This window comes from Zalophus californianus, chromosome 16 (genome assembly GCF_009762305.2).
Source record: "Zalophus californianus isolate mZalCal1 chromosome 16, mZalCal1.pri.v2, whole genome shotgun sequence".
Classification (NCBI taxonomy): Eukaryota; Metazoa; Chordata; class Mammalia; order Carnivora; family Otariidae; genus Zalophus; species Zalophus californianus.
In genome coordinates this window covers 44,948,301-44,972,710 of record NC_045610.1, presented here as the reverse complement: position 1 = coordinate 44,972,710, position 24,410 = coordinate 44,948,301, and the positions used below count along the sequence as shown (strand labels likewise).

General features: G+C 54.5%; 1 protein-coding gene across 1 annotated transcript; it reads left to right on the top strand.

Annotated features, from left to right (window-relative positions):
- Positions 1 to 803: 803 nt before the first annotated feature.
- Positions 804 to 23,792, top strand: WNT9B (Wnt family member 9B). Its single transcript, XM_027567768.2, has 4 exons — positions 804 to 923; positions 18,457 to 18,713; positions 20,110 to 20,375; positions 21,194 to 23,792. Exons 1-4 carry the CDS (start codon positions 844 to 846, stop codon positions 21,665 to 21,667), a joined length of 1,077 nt encoding a protein of 358 aa, XP_027423569.1. The 5' UTR covers positions 804 to 843; the 3' UTR covers positions 21,668 to 23,792.
- Positions 23,793 to 24,410: the final 618 nt, after the last annotated feature.

The window sequence follows — 24,410 nt, the reverse complement described above, 5'->3', positions numbered from 1 at the left end:
GACAGAGTTTTGTGGCCCAACACCGGAGATTCCCATCTTGCCGGACAGAGGTCTGGCATCCACACACTTTGGAAAGCAGGTTCGTCTCTGGCCCTCCCATTCCCACCCTGCGCTGCGCACCTTGCCCTTGACGGTCTCCCGTTTAGAAAGAGGGATCGATCTTTCCGCCTCCTCTGCTCTAAGGGACACCCCGCCAGGATTCCTTGTCCTGGACACCAGGGTCCCCCCCCAGCCATTCATTAGACGTGGATCTCCGGTTCCGGGAGAGCGGCTCTGCGTTAGGACCCGGCCCTGCCCTCAGAGTCCTGGGACTGCGCAGAGAGACACACACCCCACCCCCCGCGCAGGAGAGCGGACACGAAACGGCTTCTCTGCAGACTCCAGGAGCCTCCCTCCTTCTGCGCCTCCACCCCCCGTACCTCGGGGGAGAGAATCTTGCGCGTCCCTCCACCCCGCCGGGAGATGCGGAGACTCCCTGGTCTCCGCCTCGGGCCCCCATCCCCGCCTCTCCAGGCCCGGGGGCCTTCCCGTTCAGCCGGCGCGCCCCCGGCGGGCACCGCGTCAGGTGAGCTCTCACCTGGGGCGGCTGGGAGGGGGAGATGGGGGCGGGGCGGGGGCGGGCCCTGGGCGGCGGCCCCACCCGCGATGGGGCGGGGCGAGGCCGGCGGGGCCAATGGGGCGGGGGGCTCACCGCCCGGGGCGGGGGGGGTGCCGCCAGAGCTGCTCCCTCCCCCAGCCCCGCTCCGCCCCGCCCGGCTTTAAAGCCCCACGGGCGGCTGGTGGCGGCGCTGCGAGCGCTGAGCGGCGCGAGGAGATGCAACAGGGCGCCGCGCCTCCGGCACCATGCGCCCCCCGCCCGCGCTGGCCCTGGCCGCGCTCTGCCTGCTGGCGCTGCCCGCCGCTGCCGCCGCCGCCTACTTCGGGTCAGTGCCCGCCGCGCCCCCGGCCCGCGTCCCCGGCCCGCCTGCCTCCCCTCCTCCGGCTAGAGCAGGGCCAACATTTCCCTTCCGCTGGCCCCGGCCGCGGCGGGATCTCGAACTCAGACCTTAGCCCCCGGCGGACCCCAGTCCCGGCTCGCTGTCGGAGTTCGCGCCCCGAGCTCGGTCTCTGGCTTCCCCAGCTCCGGCCCCGATCTGCTGTCCCACTGGGTCCTCTTCGCCGCCGCCTTTCCCACCCTGCCCTGTCCGAGACCTCATCCCGCCCACTCCGCCCGGCCTAGGACCCCGGCCCGAGCTCCCGGACTCTGCACACGTTTCGGACCCTGGCCCCATCCGCACGGCGCGCCCGGTGCCTGCTGGTCCAGGCGTCCCTCCCGCGCTCGGATGCCCTCTCTGGATCCTCACTCCGTGCCCTGTCTGCTCGTAACCTGGTCTCCGTCCAGCCACAGTCTTCGCCCCGGGCTCTCTCTCCACCCTCTGCCTTCCCCCTGCGCAACCGAGACCCTGCGGGCTGGGTGGCTGGGCGGGGAACGCGCGGATACCAGGGGAATGCGAACCTGCGGACGGTGGGGAGTGTCAGCTAGAGATGCAGGAGGGAAACTTCCGCTAGGGAAGCCCAGCCAAATCTCAGACCTGGCGTCGGGTGAATTCTGGGGAGAATGACCAAGAGTGAGAAGGGTGGAGGGCTACATGATTGGAAAAGGAGGATCAGATTTGGGGAGACACCAGGGGAGGGAGCGGGAGGGAGTGGAGAGCGAACACAGCGCAAGTTACTGGGCAATTGTCCCTTCTTCTCTGACCTAGGGACTTGGGTGGGAGGTGGGGTCGTGGGTGCAGAGGCACTCACGTGACCTCCACCCAATGCTTGCTCCAAATATGTACAGGCTGTTACTTTAATCTTGTCATTTTTTGTGATCTTCACTCCAAATCAGGGTGAGGTTTACAGCCTGCCTAAAGCAAAGGCAAGAAAACACACCAAGCCAGTGACCTGCCAGAGACTGTTCTTAAGGACCTGCCAGGGAGGGGAGTAAGGATCTGAGAGGTCCCGACACAGGCAGAGCTAAGGGCTGTGGGCTAATTTCCGGGTCATGACCCTGGTTAAAAACGTGCCTTGGCTATGAGCAGTGGCCTCTCCTGAAATATAAGGGGGTGGGGAGGGGTAGGCAGGTCAGCCCAGACCCTAGCTCTGAGCTCAGCTTGCTGGTGACCTGGGAAGACCAGTCCCTGGGCCTCAGTAACCCTTTTGTACAAAGAAGGGGCAGAACTTGATAGAACTGAGCCTCTATTTCCACCCAGAGAGCAGTGCACAAACATGTTTGTTTGACAGTGATTTCAGGCTTGAAGGCACTGCTGTTGCCTCAGCAGGCAGGGTATAATGGCGAGGGCACAGACTTTGGGTTCAATCCCCAACCCAGCTACTTGCTAGCCCTTGCTCTTGGCCAAGTCACTTAACCTCTCTGTGTCTCAGTTTCTCATCTGTAAAATGAGGATAATAGTGCCTATTTCATATGAACACTATATGAGTTAGTACATGGAAAGCGCTTAGGATAGTATCTAGCACATAGTAAATGCTCAGCTAATGCCAGTGAGGAGATTAGGCATAGTAGCTTGGTATCCCAGCCCTGACAGGGGTTTCTGAGCCGGAATGGAGAGCAAGAGGACAAATGCACCTGCATCCTCTTGGACATCAGCTCATTTGCACAATTCTTTTTGGATGTTCTGGAGTTGGGGATGGGGCAAGGGCCAGGTGGGGTGAGGAGAGAGGGGCTCCAGGGGGCCTGGACCACCCTGGCTGATATGGTTGGAAGGGAAAAGAGTTTGTGGCAGTGCCCAGGGGTAGAATTTGAGACTTGTGAGCAGGGGGGCAACCTTGGAAATCGGGGGGGGGGATGGTTGATTAGGCCTGGGTTAGGGCTGAGAGGGATCATATGAGTATAGAGCCACCTCTTTCTTTTTTATTTTTAAAGACTTTATTTATTTATTTGACAGAGAGAGACACAGCAAGAGAGGGAACCCAAGCAGGGGGAGTGGGAGAGGGAGAGGCAGGCTTCCGACGGAGCAGGGAGCCCGATGCGGGGCTCGATCCCAGGACCCTGGGATCATGACCTGAGCCAAAGGCAGATGCTTAACCATCTGAGCCACTCAGGCGTCCCTAGAGTCACCTCTTTCAGGTCATGAACCCAACTAAGCAAGGCTGACAAAATAGACTCCAGCCACCACTCCCCCCAGTCTGGGGAGCTGGACAAATACTTGGAGAATAAGCTAAAACTGGGGCCTTGGGCTGTTCTGTGTTTAGTCTCAGAGAATGGACAGGATTCAGCCTGAGTTCTCACTGAGGAAGCCCTATCGTGACTCAGTCAGGCCAGATTCTCCAGCTTCCCATCAGAATTTGCTCTCTGGTAGGAATCTGATATCAGTCATCCACACTATAGTGAGAAGGGAAGGCAATGTGTTCCTCCTTTCTCCAGGTCATTTGCACTTAAAGTCTCATTTCCGATTATAAGATGAAATGTTTGGGCATTTGGTAAAAGCAAATTCAAACATGAGGAGAGCAGGTGAAACCAATCTTCTTGGGGTCTTTGAAATCACAGAATCATAAACTTAAGGGTTGGACGTGCCCCCAAAGCATCTCTGGTCCAACCCCTTGTTTCAAGCAGGTCATGTATGATTATTCCCATTTTTCAAATGAAGCAACCATCATCCCCAAACCACAGTAAGCTGGCAACTGTTTCTGGGGCTTTTGTACGAACGCAGAGCTGAATTCTGGTGATGCTGATAATGACTAAATACTGCAATTTAGTATTGCAATGATTTACAAATTACTTTTCTCATACAGCCTCTCTCTCTCATCTGATCCTCAGAGCCATTCTTGAGGTCTATAGGATGGTGTAAATAGTTCCCCCAGGGAACCCAGGGATCAGAAAAGTGGAGTGATTCACCCTATGTCACACAGCAAATCAATGAGAGAGGCAGGACAGAAACCGGGTTCTGCCCCCAGTCTGGGCTCTTTTCCCTCCAGGGAACAGTCTGCAGAGCGAATACTGTGTGATCATCCAGGGGAGCAACAGCTACAAGGAGCTGGAGGGTAAGGGGGTGGAGGGTGGCCCCCTCCCCCGCTTGGTCACTTGGTCAGATCACTTGCCTCCAAGGTCTATAGCACCTGGAGGTCCTAAGTTTCCCTAATTCTAATGGGCTGATCCTGGCCTGGAAGTCTAGGATTGCTCAAGGGCTCACGTTCTGGCTTGGATGGCTTGGGAATTATGCAAATATTAACTGGTGCGGTGTTTTATAAATGAACATGCACTGTATTATGTGGTAAGTGGAGCCCATGACAGGCCTCGTCACCCAATCCAGTCTTTAAGTCATCCCAATAGCTTCATAACTCGAAGTCATTCCTGTGGATACAACTTTGTAAATCCTGATTGACTTCGGCGGTGCTTTTATAATGCGTGACCTCTGCACTAGTTAGGATCCCTTCCTCTCTACAGAGGGTACAGAGAAGTTTATGAAAGCACAGGCTTTGGAGTCAGCTAGACCTGAGTTTAAATCCTGGCCTTTTGTCTTGCTAGCTGTGTGGCTTTGGGCAAATGTCTTAACCTTGCTGAGCTTTAGGTGATGGTAATACCTATCTTAGGGGCTGATGCAAGGCTTCACTGAGATGGTGGGTGAAAAGGGCCTGATTGGGTGCCTGTCCAGGCTCACTTTTGGTAGTTGCTGGGGCTCTAACCATCTTTTTGGCTTATGGAGGTGTCATCATTGTGAAGAAAGCAAACCACCATTTTAATTGTTTTCCCTAATCAACCTTACATGCAGTAAAATGCATGCGTTCTAAGTGCACAGTTGGGGTTTTAACAAATGCATACCCTTGTATAAACACCACCACAACTACTGCATGGAACATTTCCATCAGCCCAAAGGATCCCTATGCTCCTTTGCAACCAGCCCTCCCCCACCAGCCCCAGATCATCACTTCTCTGCTTTCTGTCCTTATAGATTAGTTTGGCCCTTTGTAGAAGTTCACATAAATGGAATCATCTGGTATATAGCCTCTTGTGCCTGAATGGTTTTGCTCAAAATAATGTTTTTGATATTCATCCACGTTGTTACATATATCAGTAGCACATTCCTTTTTACTGCTGAAAAGTATTCTACTGTATGGGCGTACCACTCTGTGTTTCTTCATTTACCAGTTGATAGACATTTGGATTGTTTCCAGTTTGGGGCTGTTCCAAATAAAGCTGCTGTAAGCATTTGTGTACGTGTACATATGTGGGCATATGTTTTTATTTCTCTTGGATAAATACCTAGGACCTGACTATTGGATCATATGGTATGCCTATGTTTAACTTCATAAGAAATGGCCAAATAGTATTCCAAAGTGATTGTACCATTTTATGCAGTGATGTATGAGAGTTCTAATTACTCTGTATTCTTGTCAGCTACTGGCGGTCATAATTTCAGCCCTTTTAGTGGATATGTATTGATATCTCATTGTGGTCTTAATTTGCATTTTCACACTGATGAATGGTGTGTTGAAACTTTTTAAAAAATATTTATTTATTTATTTGAGAGAGAGAGAAAGAGAGAGCGTGATCAGAGGCCGGGGCAAAGGGAGAGAGAATCTTAAGCAGACTGGGTGCTGAGTGTGGAGCCTGGTGAGGGGCTCCATCCATCTCACATGACCCTGAGATCAGGACCTGAGCCAAAACCAGGAGTTGGACACTTAACTGACTTTACCACCAAGGCACCCCACGTGTTGAACATTTTTGCATGTGCACGTTAGTCATCTGAATGTCTTTTTTCACTGGGCTATTCTTCTTATTGAGTTGTAAGTGTTTTTTGTATATTTTCAATCCAGGTCCTTTGTAAGAAAGTATTGGCAAATTTCACCCCTATCTTTGGCTTGCCTTTTAATTTTCTTATTGGAATCCCATGAAGAACAGAAGTTTTTAATTTTGATGAGGTACAATTTACAACTTCTTGTATGGTTTGTGCTTTTTTTGTGTCCTACCCAAGAAATCTCTGTCTACTCAGAGGTTGTAAAGATTTCCTCTTATGTTTTCTTCCAGAAACTTTATAGTTTTAGCTTTTATACTTAGGGCTATTTGTTCATTTTGAATTAATTTATGTGAATTGTGTAAGGTCAAGGTCAAAGTTTATTGTTTTCCATGTGGACATCCACTTGTTCCAGCCCCATTTGCTGAAAAGATGGTCCTTACTCTGTTGTCATTTTTGTTGCAAATTAATTGATTCAACATATGAGATTCTATTTCTGGACACTTTATTCTGTTCCATTCACCCATATGTTTATCCTTATGCCAATACCATGTAGTATTGATCATAGTAGCTATATGGTAAGTCTTGAAACCAAGTACAGTAAGTTCCTCTCTCCCTCTCTCTCTCTCTCTCTTTTTTTCAAAATTGTTTTGAGGCACTTGGGTGGCTCAGTCGGTTAAGTGTGTGACTCTTGATAGCAGCTCAGGTCATGATCTCAGGGTCCTGGGATAGAGCGCTGCATTGGGCTCCATGCTCAGCAGGGAGTCTGCTTGAGGACTCTTTCCCCCTCTCTCTCTGCCTCTGCCCCTCCCCTCTCCCTCTCTCTCTAAAATAAATAAATAAATCTTTTTAAAAAGTTGTTTTGGCTATTCTAGGTCCCTTATATTCCACATAAATTTTATTTAATTTTTGTAAAGATTTTATTTATTTACTTGACAGAGAGAGACACAGCGAGAGAGGGAACACAAGCAGGGGGAGTGGGAGAGGGAGAAGCAGGCTTCCCGCTGAGCAGGGAGCCCGATGCGGGGCTCCATCCCAGGACCCTGGGATCATGACCTGAGCCGAAGGCAGTCGCTTAACTGACTGAGCCACCCAGGCGCCCCTCCACATGAACTTTAGAATCAACTTATCAATATCTATAGCAAAGCCTGCCAGGATTTTGTTTGGGATTGCATTGAATCTATAAGTCAATTTATAGAAGATCGACATTCCAACAATATTGAATCTACTGATTTATAAACAGGCATATCTCTTTATTTAGGGCTTTTAAAAATTTCCTTCAGCAATGTTTTGTAATTTTCAGCATGCAGGTCGTGCACATATTTAAAAACTTATTCCCAAGTGTTTTTTGTATTTGGATGGTATTGTTTTCACTTAAATACATTTTTAGAAATTGATTGGGTCCTGAGAAAAACAGGTTGGAGGGAAGAAAGGGTAAAAGAAATTTTACTGCTTTGGGGTGGTAGATTGAAAGCCAAACATCACTGATAAGAATCATTGTGTTTGGGGAAGGAATTTAGGCCGGCTTGTCCCTGGCTGAGCTGTAACCACCCCCACCCCCCGCCCCCCCACCCCCCCACCTCCGAGGAGGAGTTGGGCTCTGTAGTTGGGCTCAGGGTCAGACCAGCCTCCTCATGGATAGTGATGGATTTTCTAAGGCTGAGGAGGGCAGGCAAGGCAAGGGGACCCCTGGGCTGGAATCCCCTAAGCAAGAGGGGTCCAGGTGCCTTGGGAATTATGTGCCCGGGTAGAAGTTGGGCTCAGGAGGAGGTGGGCCAGGTGCTGTGAGGGTGACCCCACCCTGGCATCAGTGTAAGCAGGGAGAGAGGCAGCCCGAGGCCCTGCTACAGTGTAAGGAGCACTGCACTTGGAGTCACATAGATTGAGTTCAGATATTCCATCCAACCATTTATTAACTGTGACTCAGGGCAAGTCAGTTAACTGTTCTTTTTTTTTTTTTTTAAGATTTTATTTACTTATTTGAGAGAGAGAGCATGAGTAGGGGGAGCAGGCGAGGGAGAGGGAGAAGCAGACTCCCCACTGACCAGGGAGCCCATAATGGGACTTGATCCCAGGACCGTGGGATCATGACCTGAGCCGAAGGCAGCCTCTTGACTGACTGAGCCACCCAGGCGCCCCAAGTCAGTTAACTAGTCCAGCCTCAGTTTTCTCAACTATTAAATGGGCTAGTCCTTAACCTATAGAGTTTTTGTAGTTAAATAAGTGTATATAAGGATTATTTATTTATTTGTTTGACAGAGAGAGACACAGAGAGAGAGGGAACACAAGCAGGGGGAGTGGGAGAGGGAGAAGCAGGCTTCCCGCTGAGCAGGGAGCCCGATGCGGGGCTGGATCCCAGGACCCTGGGATCATGACCCGAGCCGAAGGCAGACACTTAACAACTGAGCCACCCAGGCGCCCCTTAAATAAGTGTATATAAACTGCTGAAATGCTATCCATATATAAAGAGTTCAAGAAATCTAGTGATCTGGTCTTAGAGACTCCCAAGTTAGGAGTATCTCTGGTGTCCTATGTTCCTTCCCCTCTTCATCTTTGCTCCCGTCAATGTATAATTCAAATCCTTTCCGTGCTCAGCATTTTATGTGCATGATCTCATTTATTCATTGTGACATCCCAGGAGGTAGGTGCTGGTAGAAGTCTCTTCATATAGGTGAGTGGGAAAAAAGCTCAGAGAGGCCAAGTGCCTTGCCCAAAGTCACACAGCTAGTGGCTGGCAGCACTGACATTTGAATTCTGGCCTGTCAGCGTCCAGAGCCAACCTCATTATCCCCACCTCGTGCTGCCTCTGCCTCTCCCCCGGGCAGCTCTGACCCATGAACCCTCCCCTCTGTCACCCACACCCTTCACCTGGCATATGACCTAGGCAGCTCTTGCACTGCTTGTCCTAAACTCTTGCTTTGTTACCCACTTTTTTCATGTGCTTATGTCTTCGATTCATGCATAGCGCTCTTTAGGCAAGGGTCTTAGGGCCCTGTCGTTGGCTGAGTCCCCCACAGTCGCTAGCACTGCCTCATGGTCCACAGTGAAAGTCTAGATGGGCAGCCCCTCTCCCTCTCGCTGGCCCTTCCTCTCCCCCAGAATCTTCCTCTGCCGCATCGTATTTGCTCTTCCATCACCTACTTACACTTGGCTCTCTTGAGCACACACTTCTTTGTCATGACCTGGGCTCTGTCAGGATAGGAAGTAGAAGCAAAGCAGAAAGCAGAGACTTGCCCCTGTCAGACTCCAGAATTCAGCTACAACTGGCCTTCCATGGGAATCCTGATGGCAGCTGAGATGAACTGGGGGGTAGGACAGCTGCTCCAGCCTTGACCCCCCTCACTGGAGAGATGAAGACCGAAGGGGGGGGGGTGGTGGAGAGTCTCAAAGAGCAAGAATAGACTTAAACCACCATGTTCTGAGTCCTGAAAATTCTTTTTTTTTTTTTTTAAGTAAGCTCTCACCCAACGTGGGGTTTGAACTCACTACCTAGAGATCAAGAGTCACATGCTCTACCCACTGAGCCAGCCAGGCACCACCTCCCTGCCAGACTCCTGGAATTCTAGAGACTGGTTTTAGGGCAAGAGCAGAGAAGGTCTGCGTTCTTGATCCATTCACTTTAAGGCCAGGTCATGTCAGAATTCAAGAATTTTTGGAATTTTAGAAAGGTAATACGATGCATATGCCATATCTAGGGCAGCACCCCATAATCAGACACTTTATTATTTTTGCAGAAAAATATCTACATGTTGGGATAAAGGCAGACCATAAATATTCTCATTTGGGTTCAGGTCAGGACACTTGCTGCCATATGAATTCACCATGACTGTATAAAAATCTTTAATTGTCCGAGCTTTCTAGAGCTGGAGTTGTGGATGAAGGTTTGTGAACCTGTGGTGAACTTTCAGCATGTATCACCACTAGAGGCTGTACAAGCTGAGGTTTAAAGAAAGACTTTTGGCCAAGTTCTTGTTGGGTCCTCCCTGGGTATCAAAGGAAGGCTTCAGCTGCCTGGCACGGCTTGACCCCAGGAACTGAGGTCCGGAGGGAACAGACCTGACTTTCTCAGTCCCCACAGGGGCTGAGCCGGCGGCCGGCGGAGTCGGGGTTTGACCGACCAGGTGCCCCGAGATCTGGCACTGGGGAGAATATGCGCCAGTGATCAGAGTCGGAGGGCGTGGCCACAGGCAGGCTCTTCCAGAGCCACGCCCCCCCAGCCTGCAGAGCGGAGCTTGGGAAGGTTGGGGGTGTGGGGTGTTGGGTGGACCCTGCAGCCTGGGAGTGAGACAGCAGGGAGGCCAGGGGTGTGGGAGGGGAGGCTGAGGGACGGCCTGGAGCTATACTGTCCCGCCAGGGGTTGGACATCTGAGGGATTTATGCAGCCAGCAGGTGTCTGAGGATATGAGCTAGGGATGGGGGACCTCAGGGTATGAAAAACCAGGGCCTCTGCCAGGGGCTTACAGGGTACTTGGAGAGTCTGTCTGTGCAGCTCTGATGAGGAAGAAAAAAGTGTCAACCACACAGAACTAAGGATGTTATATCTGAAAAGTGAGAGAACGCAAAGAAAGAGGATGGTTAGGAGAGATGGGGCTGGCAAGTAAGGAGGGCTTCCTGGAGGAGGCAGACAAGCATCAGCGCATGCTAGAGCTAGATGGGGCCTCAGGATCACCTTTCCCATTCCTTGCATTTTGAGTCAAGTGTTGAAAAAGCCTGTGGCCATAAAAGAGTCCAGGAGATCCATGAGGACTTTTGGACTGGGAGAGGCATCGCAGGCAGGGGTTATAGCTTGAAGGAAGGCATGAAGTGGACTGAGGTAGCCATGGCAGGAGGACCAGGAAAAGATTGCCCGAGGGGATGGATGGACCCTCTGCTACAGCCCTGGCTGGCTCTGAGTCCAGGACTGTCCAAGGTGGGAAGTTGTCCTGGTCCGGCTCTGGGGGGTGGGGGGGGGGACCCTGCTCTATGCCCAAGGGAGCCCCTTACAACTTCATCCCTTAGGGCAGTCCTGACCACCCAGGTGTCCGCTGGGCACATTCAGGACGTGGCTCCTTCACCAGGTTGTGAGGCTCCTGCTGTCCTTGGAGCTGAGAGGAGAGGTGTGAAGGTGTGGACCATCCCTGGGCCCTGGAGGAGGACAAATGGAACGGGCATCATGGGACATCTCTGCCCAGAGCAGCCGCAAACAGCGGAACTACTGGCGTCACACGGGGATCACACGTAGGGCGGGCGTTCCCCGGGGGCCTGGCTCTTCCGGGGCCCCCAGCTCAGCCTGAGCCTGCCTGCCCATCTGTGGGGAAGAGGGGCACCACCCAGAGCCTGCCCAGCTGGGGAGCTGGTCAACTTACGATGGCTTAATAACCTGGTCGAAGTCACCCAGCCTGGGAGCCAGGGTTTCAAGTTTGGGGCCAAACTGGGTGGGCGTGTTGCCTGCCACAAGAAGAGACATCCTCAGCGACTACTTGCCTTTTCCTGCAGTCCCCACCCTGTGTCCTCTAAACTACTCCTCCCGTGGGTCAGGTCTGGGCCTGTGCACCCAAGAAGCTGGGGAAGCTTGTCTTAAGGCTTCCGGCCCCCCTTTTCTCTACCCCCCACCCGTCCTTGCTCTAGACTTCCCCTTCCTCTTCAGTTTCTTCATGATCCTAGACCCTCTCCTGTGATCTTCCTTCTGTCTAGCCAAGTAGGTTCTTAGGCACTAGGATGCATCAGACTCTCACACTTTAGTATGAATAAGCAGGCCACTTCTCTAAGCTTTATTTCTGATGTTTAGCCAAAAAGGAAACTGAGTTTTAGACCAGGAAAAAGTAGTCTCTTAAACAAAGCATACTTCTCTCCCTTTAGCTGCCCAGGGGCCCAGAGGAATCCTACCCATCTTGTGTTCCTTTCATCCTAGACATTTGCTGTGGTGGTGCTGATTTTGCTTCCCTGAGGTGTTGCATTGAAACTGAAAGCAGAAACTGCCAGGCTTGACAGAAACAATCAGGAATCCCATCTTAGTCCTGCCACTAACTCAGTGGGTCACCTTGGACAATAAATATTACATGAACTCCCAGGGCACCAGACAGGTCAAAGCAGAGACCTGCACCCTTGGCAAACCCCTTGCCCTCCTGCCTGCCCCCAGAAGCCTCTGCAATACCTCCCAGGAGCCATCAGGACAAAAACCTCTGGACTGGGTGATCTTGAAGGGCTTCTCCAGCCTTAAAATATAATGATTCAAATGGTGTGCATTTGGACCCAACCAGGGAGCTGGGGGGAGATGTTCCTAATCTCCAGCCTGCAGAGGCGAGGGAGCCCCCTGCACATGGGGACCTTTGGTGGCCACTGTGCCACCTGATCTATGTGCCAGGGATGAAGGCTTCCCCTCCAGTGCTTCTGCCTGAGCCTGAGTGGAGAGGGAGACAGACAGGAAGGAGGAGGGCAAGCATTTCCTCTGCAGATGTTGCACTGGCCAAGCTCAAAATACCCAAGATTGTTGAGATGCAGAGCATGCTTGCTGAGCGGGCGGCTTGCTGCCCACTTAGCTGTGAGCACACGTCTGCCCGATGCCATCCTCAGCGGGCAGGCCGGTGTGCGTGGGGCTGCAGACAGGAAGCGGAGCTGTTCTTGGAGAGACAAAGCCCACAGCTGGGCCCGACTCTTTTCTCTCTGAGCCAGGGCTGTGCTGGGGTGGGGGACGAGGCTCTGGGGATAAGCTCTGGTGGGGCGGGGCGGGGGGGCGGGGGGGGAGGTGGTGACCAGATTTGGTCCTCAGGCTGAGTTCATGGAGTCCTGAACTTAAGAGCTGGGGAGGAAAGGAGGGGTGGAGCCAAGAGGGGCTGAGGGGGACCCTGACAGGGATGTAGTGAGTGATCTTTAGTGTCTTTCAGTCTTCCGTGGGGAGACCTGGCATGAAGCTGACCCTCAATAAAGTCGTTGATATTTATATTTAAGTGAATGGGTGAGTAAAGGGGGCTGGAGCTTGTAGGAGTAGAGGTGGGGGGGTGCCCGGGTGGCTCAGTTGGTTAAGCGTCTGCCTTCAGCTCAGGTCGTGGTCTCAGGGTCTTGGGATGGAGCCCCGTGTCAGGTTCTCTGCTTTGGGGAGCCTGCTTCTCCCTCTCCTCTCCCTCTCCCCCCTCCCCCTGCTCATTCTCTCTTTCTCTCTCTCTCTCAAATAAATAAATAAGTAATCTAAAAAAAAAAAAAGGGAGTAGAGGTAGGATACGGCAACTGGCAACTTGGCCAGGCTGCTCATTAAGGACGTGGTCTCGGAGGAGGCATGATGTTGACACAGAATCCAGGAGAGGAGAAAGGAGTCTGAAGGATGGAGGGAATGGCGTGCTGCTCAGCAGCGTACACTTGGGGCCCCTCAGCGTGACAGAAAGAGGGGAGAGAAGGTTGGGGTGGGTGTTGAGGGTACCCCCTCTCTGCAGAAGGACTGTTGGAGCCAAAGGCCCTCTCTTTCCCTGCCAGGCATCGCCCTCAGCAACTCTCCCTGCTGAGAAGAGATGGGTGGTGGAGAGCACCGGGTGGGGGTGGGGCGTGTGTGGGTGGGGGTGGGGGGGTGGGGGGGTGTGTAGGGGGATTTAGTGAGGGCTGTGAGGTGGGCTGAGATGTTTGAGATGAAAGCACAAAGGGAACACTTACCATGCAAATGGCCCTACAGCGGAAGCCTGTTATCGGGAGCATCTAATGGGGTTTTGCAGGGCCAAGGCCAATGCTCCGGGCAGGGCAAGGCTTTCCTGGTTCCCAGGCAGCTGCCCACAGTTGGCAAGGTCCCTGGTGCCAGGCACAGCTCCTGGCCCCTCCAGCTAAGGGTCTAGACAGGCTGGCATTGCCTGGTGCCCTGGGAACTGCCAGCCTTGTCCTACACCACCCACCCACTCCCTCACCGACATCCTGGGGGTGACCTCCTCTGGAACCGTCAGACCCTCTCAAGCGGAAAAAAGGGTGGGTGTGTGTGTCGGGGGGGAGAACAGCGCCTGGGGCACCCCCAAGTGATGGGAAATGCACTCTACCTGCCTGATCTTCCCCGACTAGCCAGGAAGGCTCCCTAGGACCTTCCTCCTGCCTCCTCCCCACCCCCCAGGCCCCTTACTACAGGTAGGATGGGCCTGGCCAAGGTCAGGTTCTCACCCAGATGGAGCTAAGGGTTCTGATCCCTGAGCAGCTCCTGGTTGTTCCACCGGGAGCTGGGCTGGTTCAAAGCTTTCTTCTGCTTCTTGGGGCCTTGGGAAAATCTGGAGTACTACCGAATCCTACCAAGTTCCTTCTAGACCAGCAGCTCCTCAGGGGCAGGGGAGCACATCCCCATGGCCAGCATGGCACCTGGCACATAGTGAGGGCTCAAGAATGACACTTCTCTGGAGCTTACTATGTGTCAGGCACTGTTCTAAGACCTGTGCAAATGTTAACTCATTTAATCCTCCCGATAGCCCTGTGAGGTAGGTACTGTGGTGATCTGTGTTTTATAGGTGAGGCACAGGGAGGTGAAGTGCTTTGCCCAAGGTGACACAACTGGTAAGAGGCAGAGGCGGGATTTGAACCCGGGCAGCCTGGTCCCATCATGCTCTCCCACTAGCCAATGTGTATTTGTTAGATGGAATGAGCTCAGCGGGAGAGTGGACCTTCCCAAGGTCGCCAGTGAGTGAGGGCAGACCTGGGACCAGACTACCCAGGCCAAAACAGCTTGGGGGGCCTGAGGTCCTTGGGTTCCCTACTCCAGCAGGTGGTGAGTGATTATTCCAAGGTGAGCTCCATTTCCTCTCTGGGGCTTGGTGGTGACTGAGGTCCTGTTGAAGGTAAACAAGAGCAGCCTCCTGGGACACTTTCTCCAAATCCTGGGAGAACCTTCTTTTCCTTCCTTCAGGGTCATCCCAGATGGAGCTGCTTTAGCCAAAACTGTGGATGGGGTGAGCATTGGGGAGTGAAAGGAGGCCAGGGCAGGAAGGGCCAGCAGTGGGCAGAGGAGATCTGGGGGTAGGGGTGTATGTGAGGTGAAGTCCTGAGGGGCACCCTTAACTTTTCCCACCTGGGAGGAGACAAGGTGGCCCAGGGAACAGCTGGGGATGCTCCGGAGTCAAAGCCAGAGACATCTTGTTGTATAGGGGTGGGGGCTTCTGGTCTTATTATTAAACTAAGGGCTGAGGGTACAGAGAGCAGAGGGTCTCAGGCTGGAGGCAAAGAAGGGAGGAGAATGGAGCTGGTCACATGGGATTGTTGCTTTCTTCGCAGGAGAAGAGGGGCTGGAAGTCAGCCTGGGGGGGGCCCACTGGAAGTGGAAATGGGGGAGACCAGCTGCGCCAAAGCGAATACAGCCTGTTGGGGGGTGGCCTGGTCCCACAGGGCTTGGGAGCACTTGAGCCGGGCAGAAGCCTGGAGGAGCTCTCGTCCCACAGCCCAGAAGAGCAGCTAACAACTTCACAGGTTGTTCATCCTCTGCTCTTGAGCTCAGAACACTGGCTACTTGTTTGGTTGGTAGCATCTGACCAGACCACAGGGCAGTGTCTTTATGAAAACTCCAAATTTTGTCTGGATTCATACGACTGACGAAGCTCACTTGATCTTCCCAGGTGTACATCTTACCCCCATGGGGCCCAACTAACATGTGGGCGATTAAGATTCTGCAGAGAGGCAGGGGTGGGTGGGGTTTTCAGGCCTGGGGTGCCAGGGAATGTGGTTTCTTCAAGGGGAGGGGATCATGCCCCCAGACCCCGAAACGGACGGGAGCCTGCAATGCCTAGAATTCTTCTGAGGTCCGGGAAGAAGGCTTCCCTAGCAGATGCCACGGGACGGGCATGTGGAGGATAGCTCACTAACAGCATCTGAGGAAATACGGTGTTTTCTAAATTTGATGTCATGGCACCGATTCTTCAAAGGAAATATGATCCCAACCACAACATAGGAAATAAAGAAAAGGGAAACTGGGTCCTGGAAGATCTCCCAGCTGTCTTTTTAGGCCCTGAGAGGGCTCCTAAGGCAGTGCCAGGCGAGTCTTCTCGGACAGACCAGGGCCCAGTGCGGCCTGAGGCCTCTATGCGGTTGGCTGCCTTTCCTGACCATTAATCGCTACTAAGTGTCATTACTGCTAATAAAATTAACCGACTTTATACTGGACTTTTTCTGGGGCCATCAATCACAGGGTCTATTACACGAAGTTAAAAAAAAAATAGGGGCCTATGGATGGGAGAGAGGGTCTTTGCTGAGCCTGGCTCACAGGTGCAGGCTAAGGTGTGCTGGTCCTTCACAGTTGTCAGAAGGTCATGATCAGTGACAGCACCCTCGGTTAGATGACCACTCCAAGCCTTAACACCGTACTCATAGATAGGAGTGTCGAAGGCAAGAACACGGCTGCCCACAGGAAGACTCTGGGGCTGGGGCTGAAAAGCTGAAAAGCTGAAAAGTTCCCCAATTCTCCCTCCCACTCTCTCCACCCCTGCTTCTCTCTATGCGTTCGGTTCATTGTTTTGCTCTCTCTTTGGACCAGCTTCTCCTTTTTATCTCCTGAGTTACAGGCCCAATCACCCAAAGAAAGAAAGAGAGAGAAAGCAACTGTAAGTGCAACTTAATTCAAATTCCAAATTCCCAGAGAAAGGACTGATTGGCCCAGCCTGGGTCACGTGATCCTCATTGGTCCAATCGCTAGGTCGGAGTGGCAGGGTCATGTGGCATAAAATGGTCAGCCACACGGTGGTAACCATATAGATGGGAAGAACTAGTGGGTAGCCAACTCAACAGGTGTCTGCAATTTAAAGGTCTTAGTCATAGGGACTCAAAAACTGATAGATGATCGAAATTATATAACAGAAAGTATGATGGTATATACTTTGGTATATATGGTATATTCATACAGCTGTAATGGTATAATAATAATAGCTGTCGTTCTTGGAATGGCATCTGAGATAGACCTTGAAGGATGTGCAGCCCCACTGGTCAAAATTGCCCTCACTCCCTGCGTGTTCTCTCATCTGTCCATCAGCTGCTACAAGGGAGGTCCCAATTTCTGAACGGTAGGAACAGCATGAGCGGAGTTTTCCCTCACACCAGCACCTGCTGTGGGGAGGAGACCATTTGAGGGACTAATTGGTACCTGCACCCTTTGTCCCTTTCATACTGGAAGCCAGTCAGGGTGGGGCCTCCTCAGCTAGAGCTGACATCTGGACCTGCCAAGGGTCAAGCTCTAAGGGTTTCCTGCCAGGCTGCAGGGAGGGGTTTGGGTGTAGACCTGGTGGACCGGAAATTTACCCATTTGCCCCCAGATTAATGATTAACAGGTCCCTGCCCTCACCCTGTCTAGCAGGGGAGCCTAGGGCCAGGCTGGGCCAGGAGGAGCCTGATAGCATCTGTCTCTGCTCAGAGGTTTCAGAGATATGCTCCACACTGGGTTGGCTGCATCTGATGGATTTAGAATCTACGGGCACTTTCTGGGGGCACCTGGGGCCTGGCCAGAACCCACACTCTCCCTGGGGCAGTGTGGCATCCAGCCAGATGTCCAGGCTGGGTCAGGTGGCTCCAAACAGGAGAGCCATGTCCTCGGCTCCGTGGGGTGTGGGCCTCTCCTGGAATGGCGTATATTCTACCCATGCTGAGGGCCACCCCGGAACAGGACAGGAAAGAGGAGAATCATCTCAGAGAGCTTCTGGGGAGAGGGAAGGTGAGCTCTAATGGTATTCCCTGCCTTGCTGCTCATCGGCTTTATGGCTCAGGCCAGCCACTGCCTCTCCATAAAACTCTGTTTCCTTATCTGGACAAAGGGAGGATCTGCCCAGGTTAAAGAGTAGAGCTTCTTGCGAGAGGAAAGAATTTTGAGATACTCCAGCCTGCAGAAAGGTGAACCAGTGTGTCCCAGGCACTGTGGTTGGTACTTTCCATATAATCCTCCCAGCAGCCCCTGGAGGTGGAAAGGATCCCTTTTTTGCACTTCCCAGAGGAGAAAACCAAGGCTTCAAGGTGACACGGCCAGGAAGTGGCAGCCTGACCTCAGAATCCACGGACTTCGGATACAGTAGAACAGGAAGTCTGGAGGGGATGGTGTGATGGAAATTCATTCACCCATCTGTCAGTTCATCTGTCCATCCGTCCATCTGTCCACCCTTCCTTCTTTCCTTCCTCCCTCCCTCCCTCCATCCAGGGGCTCCCTAAGCATCTCTTTGTAACAGGTATTGAGCCGCCAGAAGGTTGAAGATCTAGCTGAGAATTGCGGGAACAGGCTGGGTGGGCATGGGGTTACTTGGGCCGCCGTATAACCTGAGGGAGAGAGGGATATCAGGGAAATTGCGGAGGGTTGGCCCAGCACCTCCATCCATCTGCCTGCCGCCCCCTCTGAGGATCGTGGCTCTCCCCTCCAGACAGCAGCCAATACTATGTGCAGTACTTCCCAAAAGTCCCCGATCATAGATGCTGCCCAAGGTATGTGGTGACTACAGATCCCCAGGCTGCACTCCAGACCCAGTGTGGATCCTGGGCATCTATATTTTTAATAAGCACCCAGATGACTTTTATGATTGGGCAAGTTGGGAAATAGAATGGGTAAGACCAGCAGAGACATTGGCCTCTGGAAAACTTGGGCATGAGCGCTTGTTCCAAGCACTTGGGTTTCCTACTCTGAAAAATGGGCCCATAACCGCATGGGGCTGGCCCGCCTCCCAGCAGGGAATAAATGAAGCCCCCAAGAGGGCCCCCTCCCCCCTTGCTTGTCGTCTGTCCTCCCTACCCCCTTCCCCCATCAGGACCCCCAAGGGTCACTGTCTCCCTCTCTCACTCCCTCTAGGCTGACCGGGCGGGAGGTCCTGACGCCCTTCCCAGGGCTGGGCACGGCCGTGGCCCCTGCACAGGGTGGGGCCCACCTGAAGCAGTGTGACCTGCTGAAGCTGTCCCGGCGGCAGAAGCAGCTCTGCCGGAGGGAGCCCGGCCTGGCCGAGACCCTGCAGGACGCTGCCCACCTCAGCCTGCTCGAGTGCCAATTCCAGTTTCGACACGAGCGCTGGAACTGCAGCCTGGAGGGGAGGACCGGCCTGCTCAAGAGAGGTAGGGAGGAGGGCTGGGGGTGGGGAGGAGGGCTGGGGAGGAGGCCAGCCATCCTGCCCCCGGCCCCTGGGCCCAGGCCATGCTGCCCTTGCAAACCTAGCATAGTCTCCCCCTAGAAGAGTCCCAGGAGTTAATGAGGCCCAGCCTTTCCCTCGGTTTGGGGGGGAGTGGAGGAGCGAGGGAGACCCGAGAGAAGAGGAGGCACAGCCCATTACTGGATGGAGGAGGAGCCCACAGATGAGATGGGTGGTCCCTCAGTCCCCTCCCTCAGCCTCCTGCACACACACGTGCAAAACAAGGCGCAAGACCATATAAGGATGGAAGGCAGGTAATAGTCGGCCAAATAACCTGAGACGGGCCAAATTCATGTGTTCCCTCTTTCACCTGTGACTTTGTTCATCGCATCCATCGGTCCATCATTCCCTCCTTCCCTTCCGTTCACACCCTACCTTCTTCCCTCCTCCCTTCCTCCCTGCATCCCTCCACACCTCATCCGCTAAGCATCTGGTGAGGCTCGCAGTGAGCCGGCCTCTGTGCCGGATGCTGGAGGCACAGAGCTGAACCGCACCCCATCTACACTTGGAGAGCATACAGCCTCAGGGGGAAGCAGCTGAGTATGTGACTCTGTCACCAAGTAGCAAGGGGCTTTCACAGAAAAGTCAGTGATGGTAGAGAGGGGAGCCAGCCCCCTTCCAGACCAGCTGCTCTCCACGGCTGGGGAGGGTCCGGGATGGAGCTGATGCTGCTCTCCCACCCGTGTTAGCAGCACCCAGGTACCCTGGAGAGCAGGCGGAGGGTGGCTGGGTTTGGGCCACGCCTCAGCAAGAGTACCGGAGTAGCGACGGGCCTGGCAGGGATTGGGATGATCAGTCCCGAACAAGTCAGGCAGGAGACCCAAAGTCACTCTGTCACTGGGTCTACTGCACAGGTAGGGAGCAGACAGTGACATCTAAGCAGCATCTTGAAGCCCAGGACGCCCACAGAGCATATTTCAGGGGATCAGGGGCCTCAGAAATGGGTTGGTTCAGTTTGCCCACACATTGACTTGGAGTCAAGGTCAGTGGTTTGGCCTCAGCTCTGCCCCTCACCATATGCCCAAGTCACTTCTCAGCATCTTAGTGTCCTCATCTAGAGGCAGTAACCCCTGTCTGCTGCCCTAGGAATCTAGGCATATACTCCATAGTAAATCTGAAAGTTCCATCTACCCAACAGCCTGCAGCCTGAGGCTAAGGGGCAGGTGATAGGAGGCTGCCCCGAGCCATGTCCTCAGGGGCACACGACCCTTGTCTGGCTCATCGCGGCGCCCCCATCATCCTCTTCTGCTCTCAGAGGGCAAAGGGCAGCCTCTGAGCCCACTCTCCTCCTCCCTCCCGGATCCCTCGGGTGCCTGGCCCAGGTTTCAAGGAGACGGCCTTCCTGTACGCAGTGTCCTCGGCTGCCCTCACCCACACTCTGGCCCGGGCCTGCAGCGCCGGCCGCATGGAGCGCTGCACCTGTGACGACTCTCCGGGCCTGGAGAGCCGGCAGGCCTGGCAGTGGGGCGTGTGCGGCGACAACCTCAAGTACAGCACCAAGTTCCTGAGCAACTTCCTGGGGCCCAAGAGAGGAAGCAAAGACCTGAGGGCTCGGGCGGATGCTCACAACACCCATGTGGGCATCAAGGTGAGCACGTTCCCCAGAGGCGCAGAGCCCTGCCCCAGCCAGCGTGCGGGGGTGCCGGCAGCCCGGTCTGTAGGAGGCCCCTCAGCACACACGCAGCTGTCCCTGGGGGAGCCCCATTCCTTCCACCGACATGCCCTTACCAGGTGCCAGGAAGTAGGGAAGGGTCGGGGGCACCATCGCGGGCTAGGCAGCAGGTGGGAGCCAGGCTAGGGACTGGGCCCTGATGAGGCCGAAACATATTTGGAGAAGGGTCTCCATTCCCGGGACTGGCCTTCCTTGACATCCTAGAAACCAACGTAGTTTGAAAGCTTTTGATCTGGTGCAACACCTCCACTTCCTCCATTTTACAGACCGAAAGACGGAGGAGGCCCAGAGAAGGGAAGGGCCTTAGCAGAGGCATACGGTAGTGGGAGGCCAGAGGGTAAAAAGTTTCCCGGTCTATTGGGATCAGAGGCTGGGAGAGGCCCGGGTTCCGATTCTTTAGGAAACTGACTTCCGTGCCCTCACTGCTGCTGACTCGGTGTAAAGCAGGGCTGCTGTGCTCAGTTGTGCAAGCTTTCTACTCCACAAGGACTCTGGGCCAGAGGAAGGAGCAGGGGCTGAGATCTGGCCTGCACTGCTCTCCCCGAGGCAGGCACCTTGGCCCAGCGGAAGGGTGGCCTTGAACTAGTCTGCCCAAAGGCGGCACGTGGGTTAGCTTGGGTCCTGTTTGCCTCCTTCTGCTGTCTCTCGCCCATCCTGGGTCTATGCTCTGGGGGCAGGCTGGCACTGTGGGCTCCAGGGCCCTGGCCACACCTGCATTCTGTCTCTCCCTGCAGGCAGTGAAGAGTGGCCTCAGGACCACGTGTAAGTGCCACGGCGTGTCGGGCTCCTGCGCCGTGCGCACCTGCTGGAAGCAGCTCTCCCCCTTCCGAGAGACAGGTCAGGCACTCAAGCTGCGCTATGACTCAGCCGTCAAGGTGTCCAGTGCCACCAACGAGGCCTTGGGCCGCCTGGAGCTGTGGGCCCCTGCCCGGCCCGGCAGCCCCACCAAGGGCCTGGCCCCGCGGTCTGGGGACCTGGTCTACATGGAAGACTCGCCCAGTTTCTGCCGGCCCAGCAAGTACTCGCCCGGCACGGCGGGCAGGGCGTGCTCTCGGGAGGCCAGCTGCAGCAGCCTGTGCTGCGGGCGGGGCTACGACACCCAGAGCCGCCTGGTGGCCTTCTCCTGCCACTGCCAGGTGCAGTGGTGCTGTTACGTGGAGTGCCAGCAATGCGTGCAGGAGGAGCTCCTGTACACCTGCAAGCACTAGGCCGGCTGCCCAGGGTGCCCGGGGGCGCTGCCAAGAGCCCTGGCGCTCGGCCACCTCGAGGCCCCCCGGGCAGGGACGCACAGCAGGCAGGCACTCTCCGCCCCTGCACACGCACTCCTCCCTCCGTCGGGGCCTCAGCCGCCCTTCCCTCCCTCCGCATTCCACAGAGAGAGGCTCCCGGGGACCAGCACGGAGGGTCCCCAGCCTTGTTGGAGCAGGAGCACAGAGTCGGAAAGGAGGTGGGGGGGGGGATAAGGGAAGCCGAGAGGAGACCAGGACTGAGGGTCTTGTTGGAGGGGGGCATCCCGCTAGCTCCATTCCTCGGGTGAGTGGCCGAGAGCCAGCAAGACGTTGGGAGGTGAGCTTCTGGGCCAGCAGGGCACGGGAAGGCAGTGTCAGCTGGTTGCAAAGGCTGGAGCCTGGCAGGGATGGGTCAGTTCAGCCCTCGGGCCGGCTCAGGTCACAGTGAGCCCTGGGGGCCATGCAGCTCCACCCCCGGTGGCTTTGCTGTGCCAGAGGTCGGGGGAGAGGCCAGGAGGTAGGGGCTGTTTGTTTGCAGAAAGGAAAGCTTGCGGGGCTTGAGTGGACCCAAGTCAGATACATGCCCTGGAGCCCTGTGTCCTTGATTTGGCTTTTAAAATAGGCACTGAGGCCTCATTCTTGCCTTGAGAGCTGGGTTATGCACGCCCAGCCAGCCCTGCTCGGTAAGAGCCCCAGTGGATGTGAGACTGGTGGGGTCGCACTGTCCCCGGGTGGCTTGCAGAGAGCGCACCGAGGCTGTACAGAGCGACAGCGACCCCTCCCCTGTTTTCCGGCTGGGGAACCTTTTGTCCCAGCCCAGGCGAGGGTGACCGCCTTTGGTTGGAGGCAGGGACGCAGGGAGCTCGGTTTCTCAGCTTCCCCTTAAGCCCTGTTTGGTCAACTGCCTGTGGCTGTGGTCACCCGTGCCGTGAGGCCCCAACGCAGCTGACATTCGCGACCCAGAAGAGTTCTGACTCTGGTTACAATTCCACTCTTCTAGCTACTCATTTAATTAAGGTTTTGCCCTGGAGTTACAGGCATGGGAACGTCTTTGCTAAGCCTGGCTCCTTGGGGGCCCCCTCCACTCATGGATGGCCTCCACTTTGGCTCATACCTGAGGAATAGAAGTGACTTTGCTAATTTCCTCTGATTCTGTGGACAGTTAAAGGGCTACCTGCCAAGGCCCCTGTGTGAGAGGAGGAGAGAGTAGCTGGTACATACACACACACACATGCACACCCCTTGGACCTGCCAGGCTGGAGGGTTCCCATTTAGCAGCACACACTCTGGTTCAGAACCAGGGCTTTGCAGGGGTCACTCTGCTGGAAGCTGAATGCCAGCCAGGAGGAAGTGAGTGACCTCCTTCAGGAAGCCCTTGGCCGCTTTGCGAGCCCTGCCGCGCCCTCTGTCAGCTTCCTTTCTCCCTGAACCCAGAGTTGCTGACCCTTTGCTGAATGGAAACTTCAGAATCAGCCCTATGCTCAGAAACCACCAGTTCAAGCCCAGGAAGGAGCCCTAGGCTCCCTGGGACCTCCAAGGGTGAGGAGCTTCCCTGGCTTTGGTGAGTCAGGGCAGCTTGTGAGATGCTGGAAGGATCTCTGGCTGCAGAAATTCTGAGGAGAAGCCAAACTTACCGGAGACCCCCTCGCTGGACTGACCTTGCTGGCCCGGCCAGCCGGCCCACCTCTTGTCAAGAAGAGCAAAAAGGCGAGCAGCCTGGTTTTCTAGTTTCGTCCACTCCCCGCACTGTATGGAGACTGTTTCTTGGCCAGCCCAATCCATCTTGTTCCTCTGAGACCCTAACTCTGCCTCCACCTTGCCCTAGCCCTTGTTATAAGGTACCAGAGGCCTCACTGGCAAGAAGAAGGAGTCTGATCCACCAACACATCATCTGCACCCCAACTCCCCCGCTGGCTGGGGTTGCAAGAGGATAAAGGCAGACTCTGAGGGACTGAGGCCATGGCTGGCCACCATCACCGATGACCTAGACCAATGGCACGGGTGTGGGCTCTGAGGGCCCCTCGGCCTGGGGGGTCCTCCCCGTCTAGCCCCCCTTCTCCTTCCTTTCTCCATCCTTTCTCTTCCAGGTGCCCCCAAAGGTCCACCTCAGCCCTGCTGGGGCCCCTCATTCTACAGCTTTAAGGGAAACGCTCACAGGGTATTTTTTTTGTCTACCTCACATATGTAGTTTTTAGGGCAAAAGAGGATAATTTATATAGCTAAGATATATGAGAAAATATTTATGTATAATATTTATATAGTTTCTATATTTCATGAGCAGCACCTGTGGGGGTTGTGTGTGCCGTCAGAAGCCATCCTGTCTGGGGAGACACCGCTTGGCCGGACCAGGGCCGCCCCTGCGCTGTTCCCCAGGGGGCTGGGGTGTCTTGTAGGTTCCTGCGACCAGCCCGTCTTGGCGCTGGTGAGAACGCATCCCCTCTCTGCGTGAGCCCTAGTGGGCTTGATCCGGATCTTCCTTGTGAAGGTTTTGTAAATTCTCTGTTCTTCTGGGTCCCAGGCCCCTCTTCTGCTCCGGCGAAACTGTCTTGCTCATAATAATGATGACAAGAAAGATGGCCACACTTTGCATTTGTAAAGCACTTTCAGTCTTCAGAAACACTCTTGTCCCTTTAATCTCGCTTGATTTCCCCCATTATCCCTAAATTGTGTGTGTGGTCGGGGGCTCATACTATGCAGGGCTTACAGATGCGGCCCAGAGACG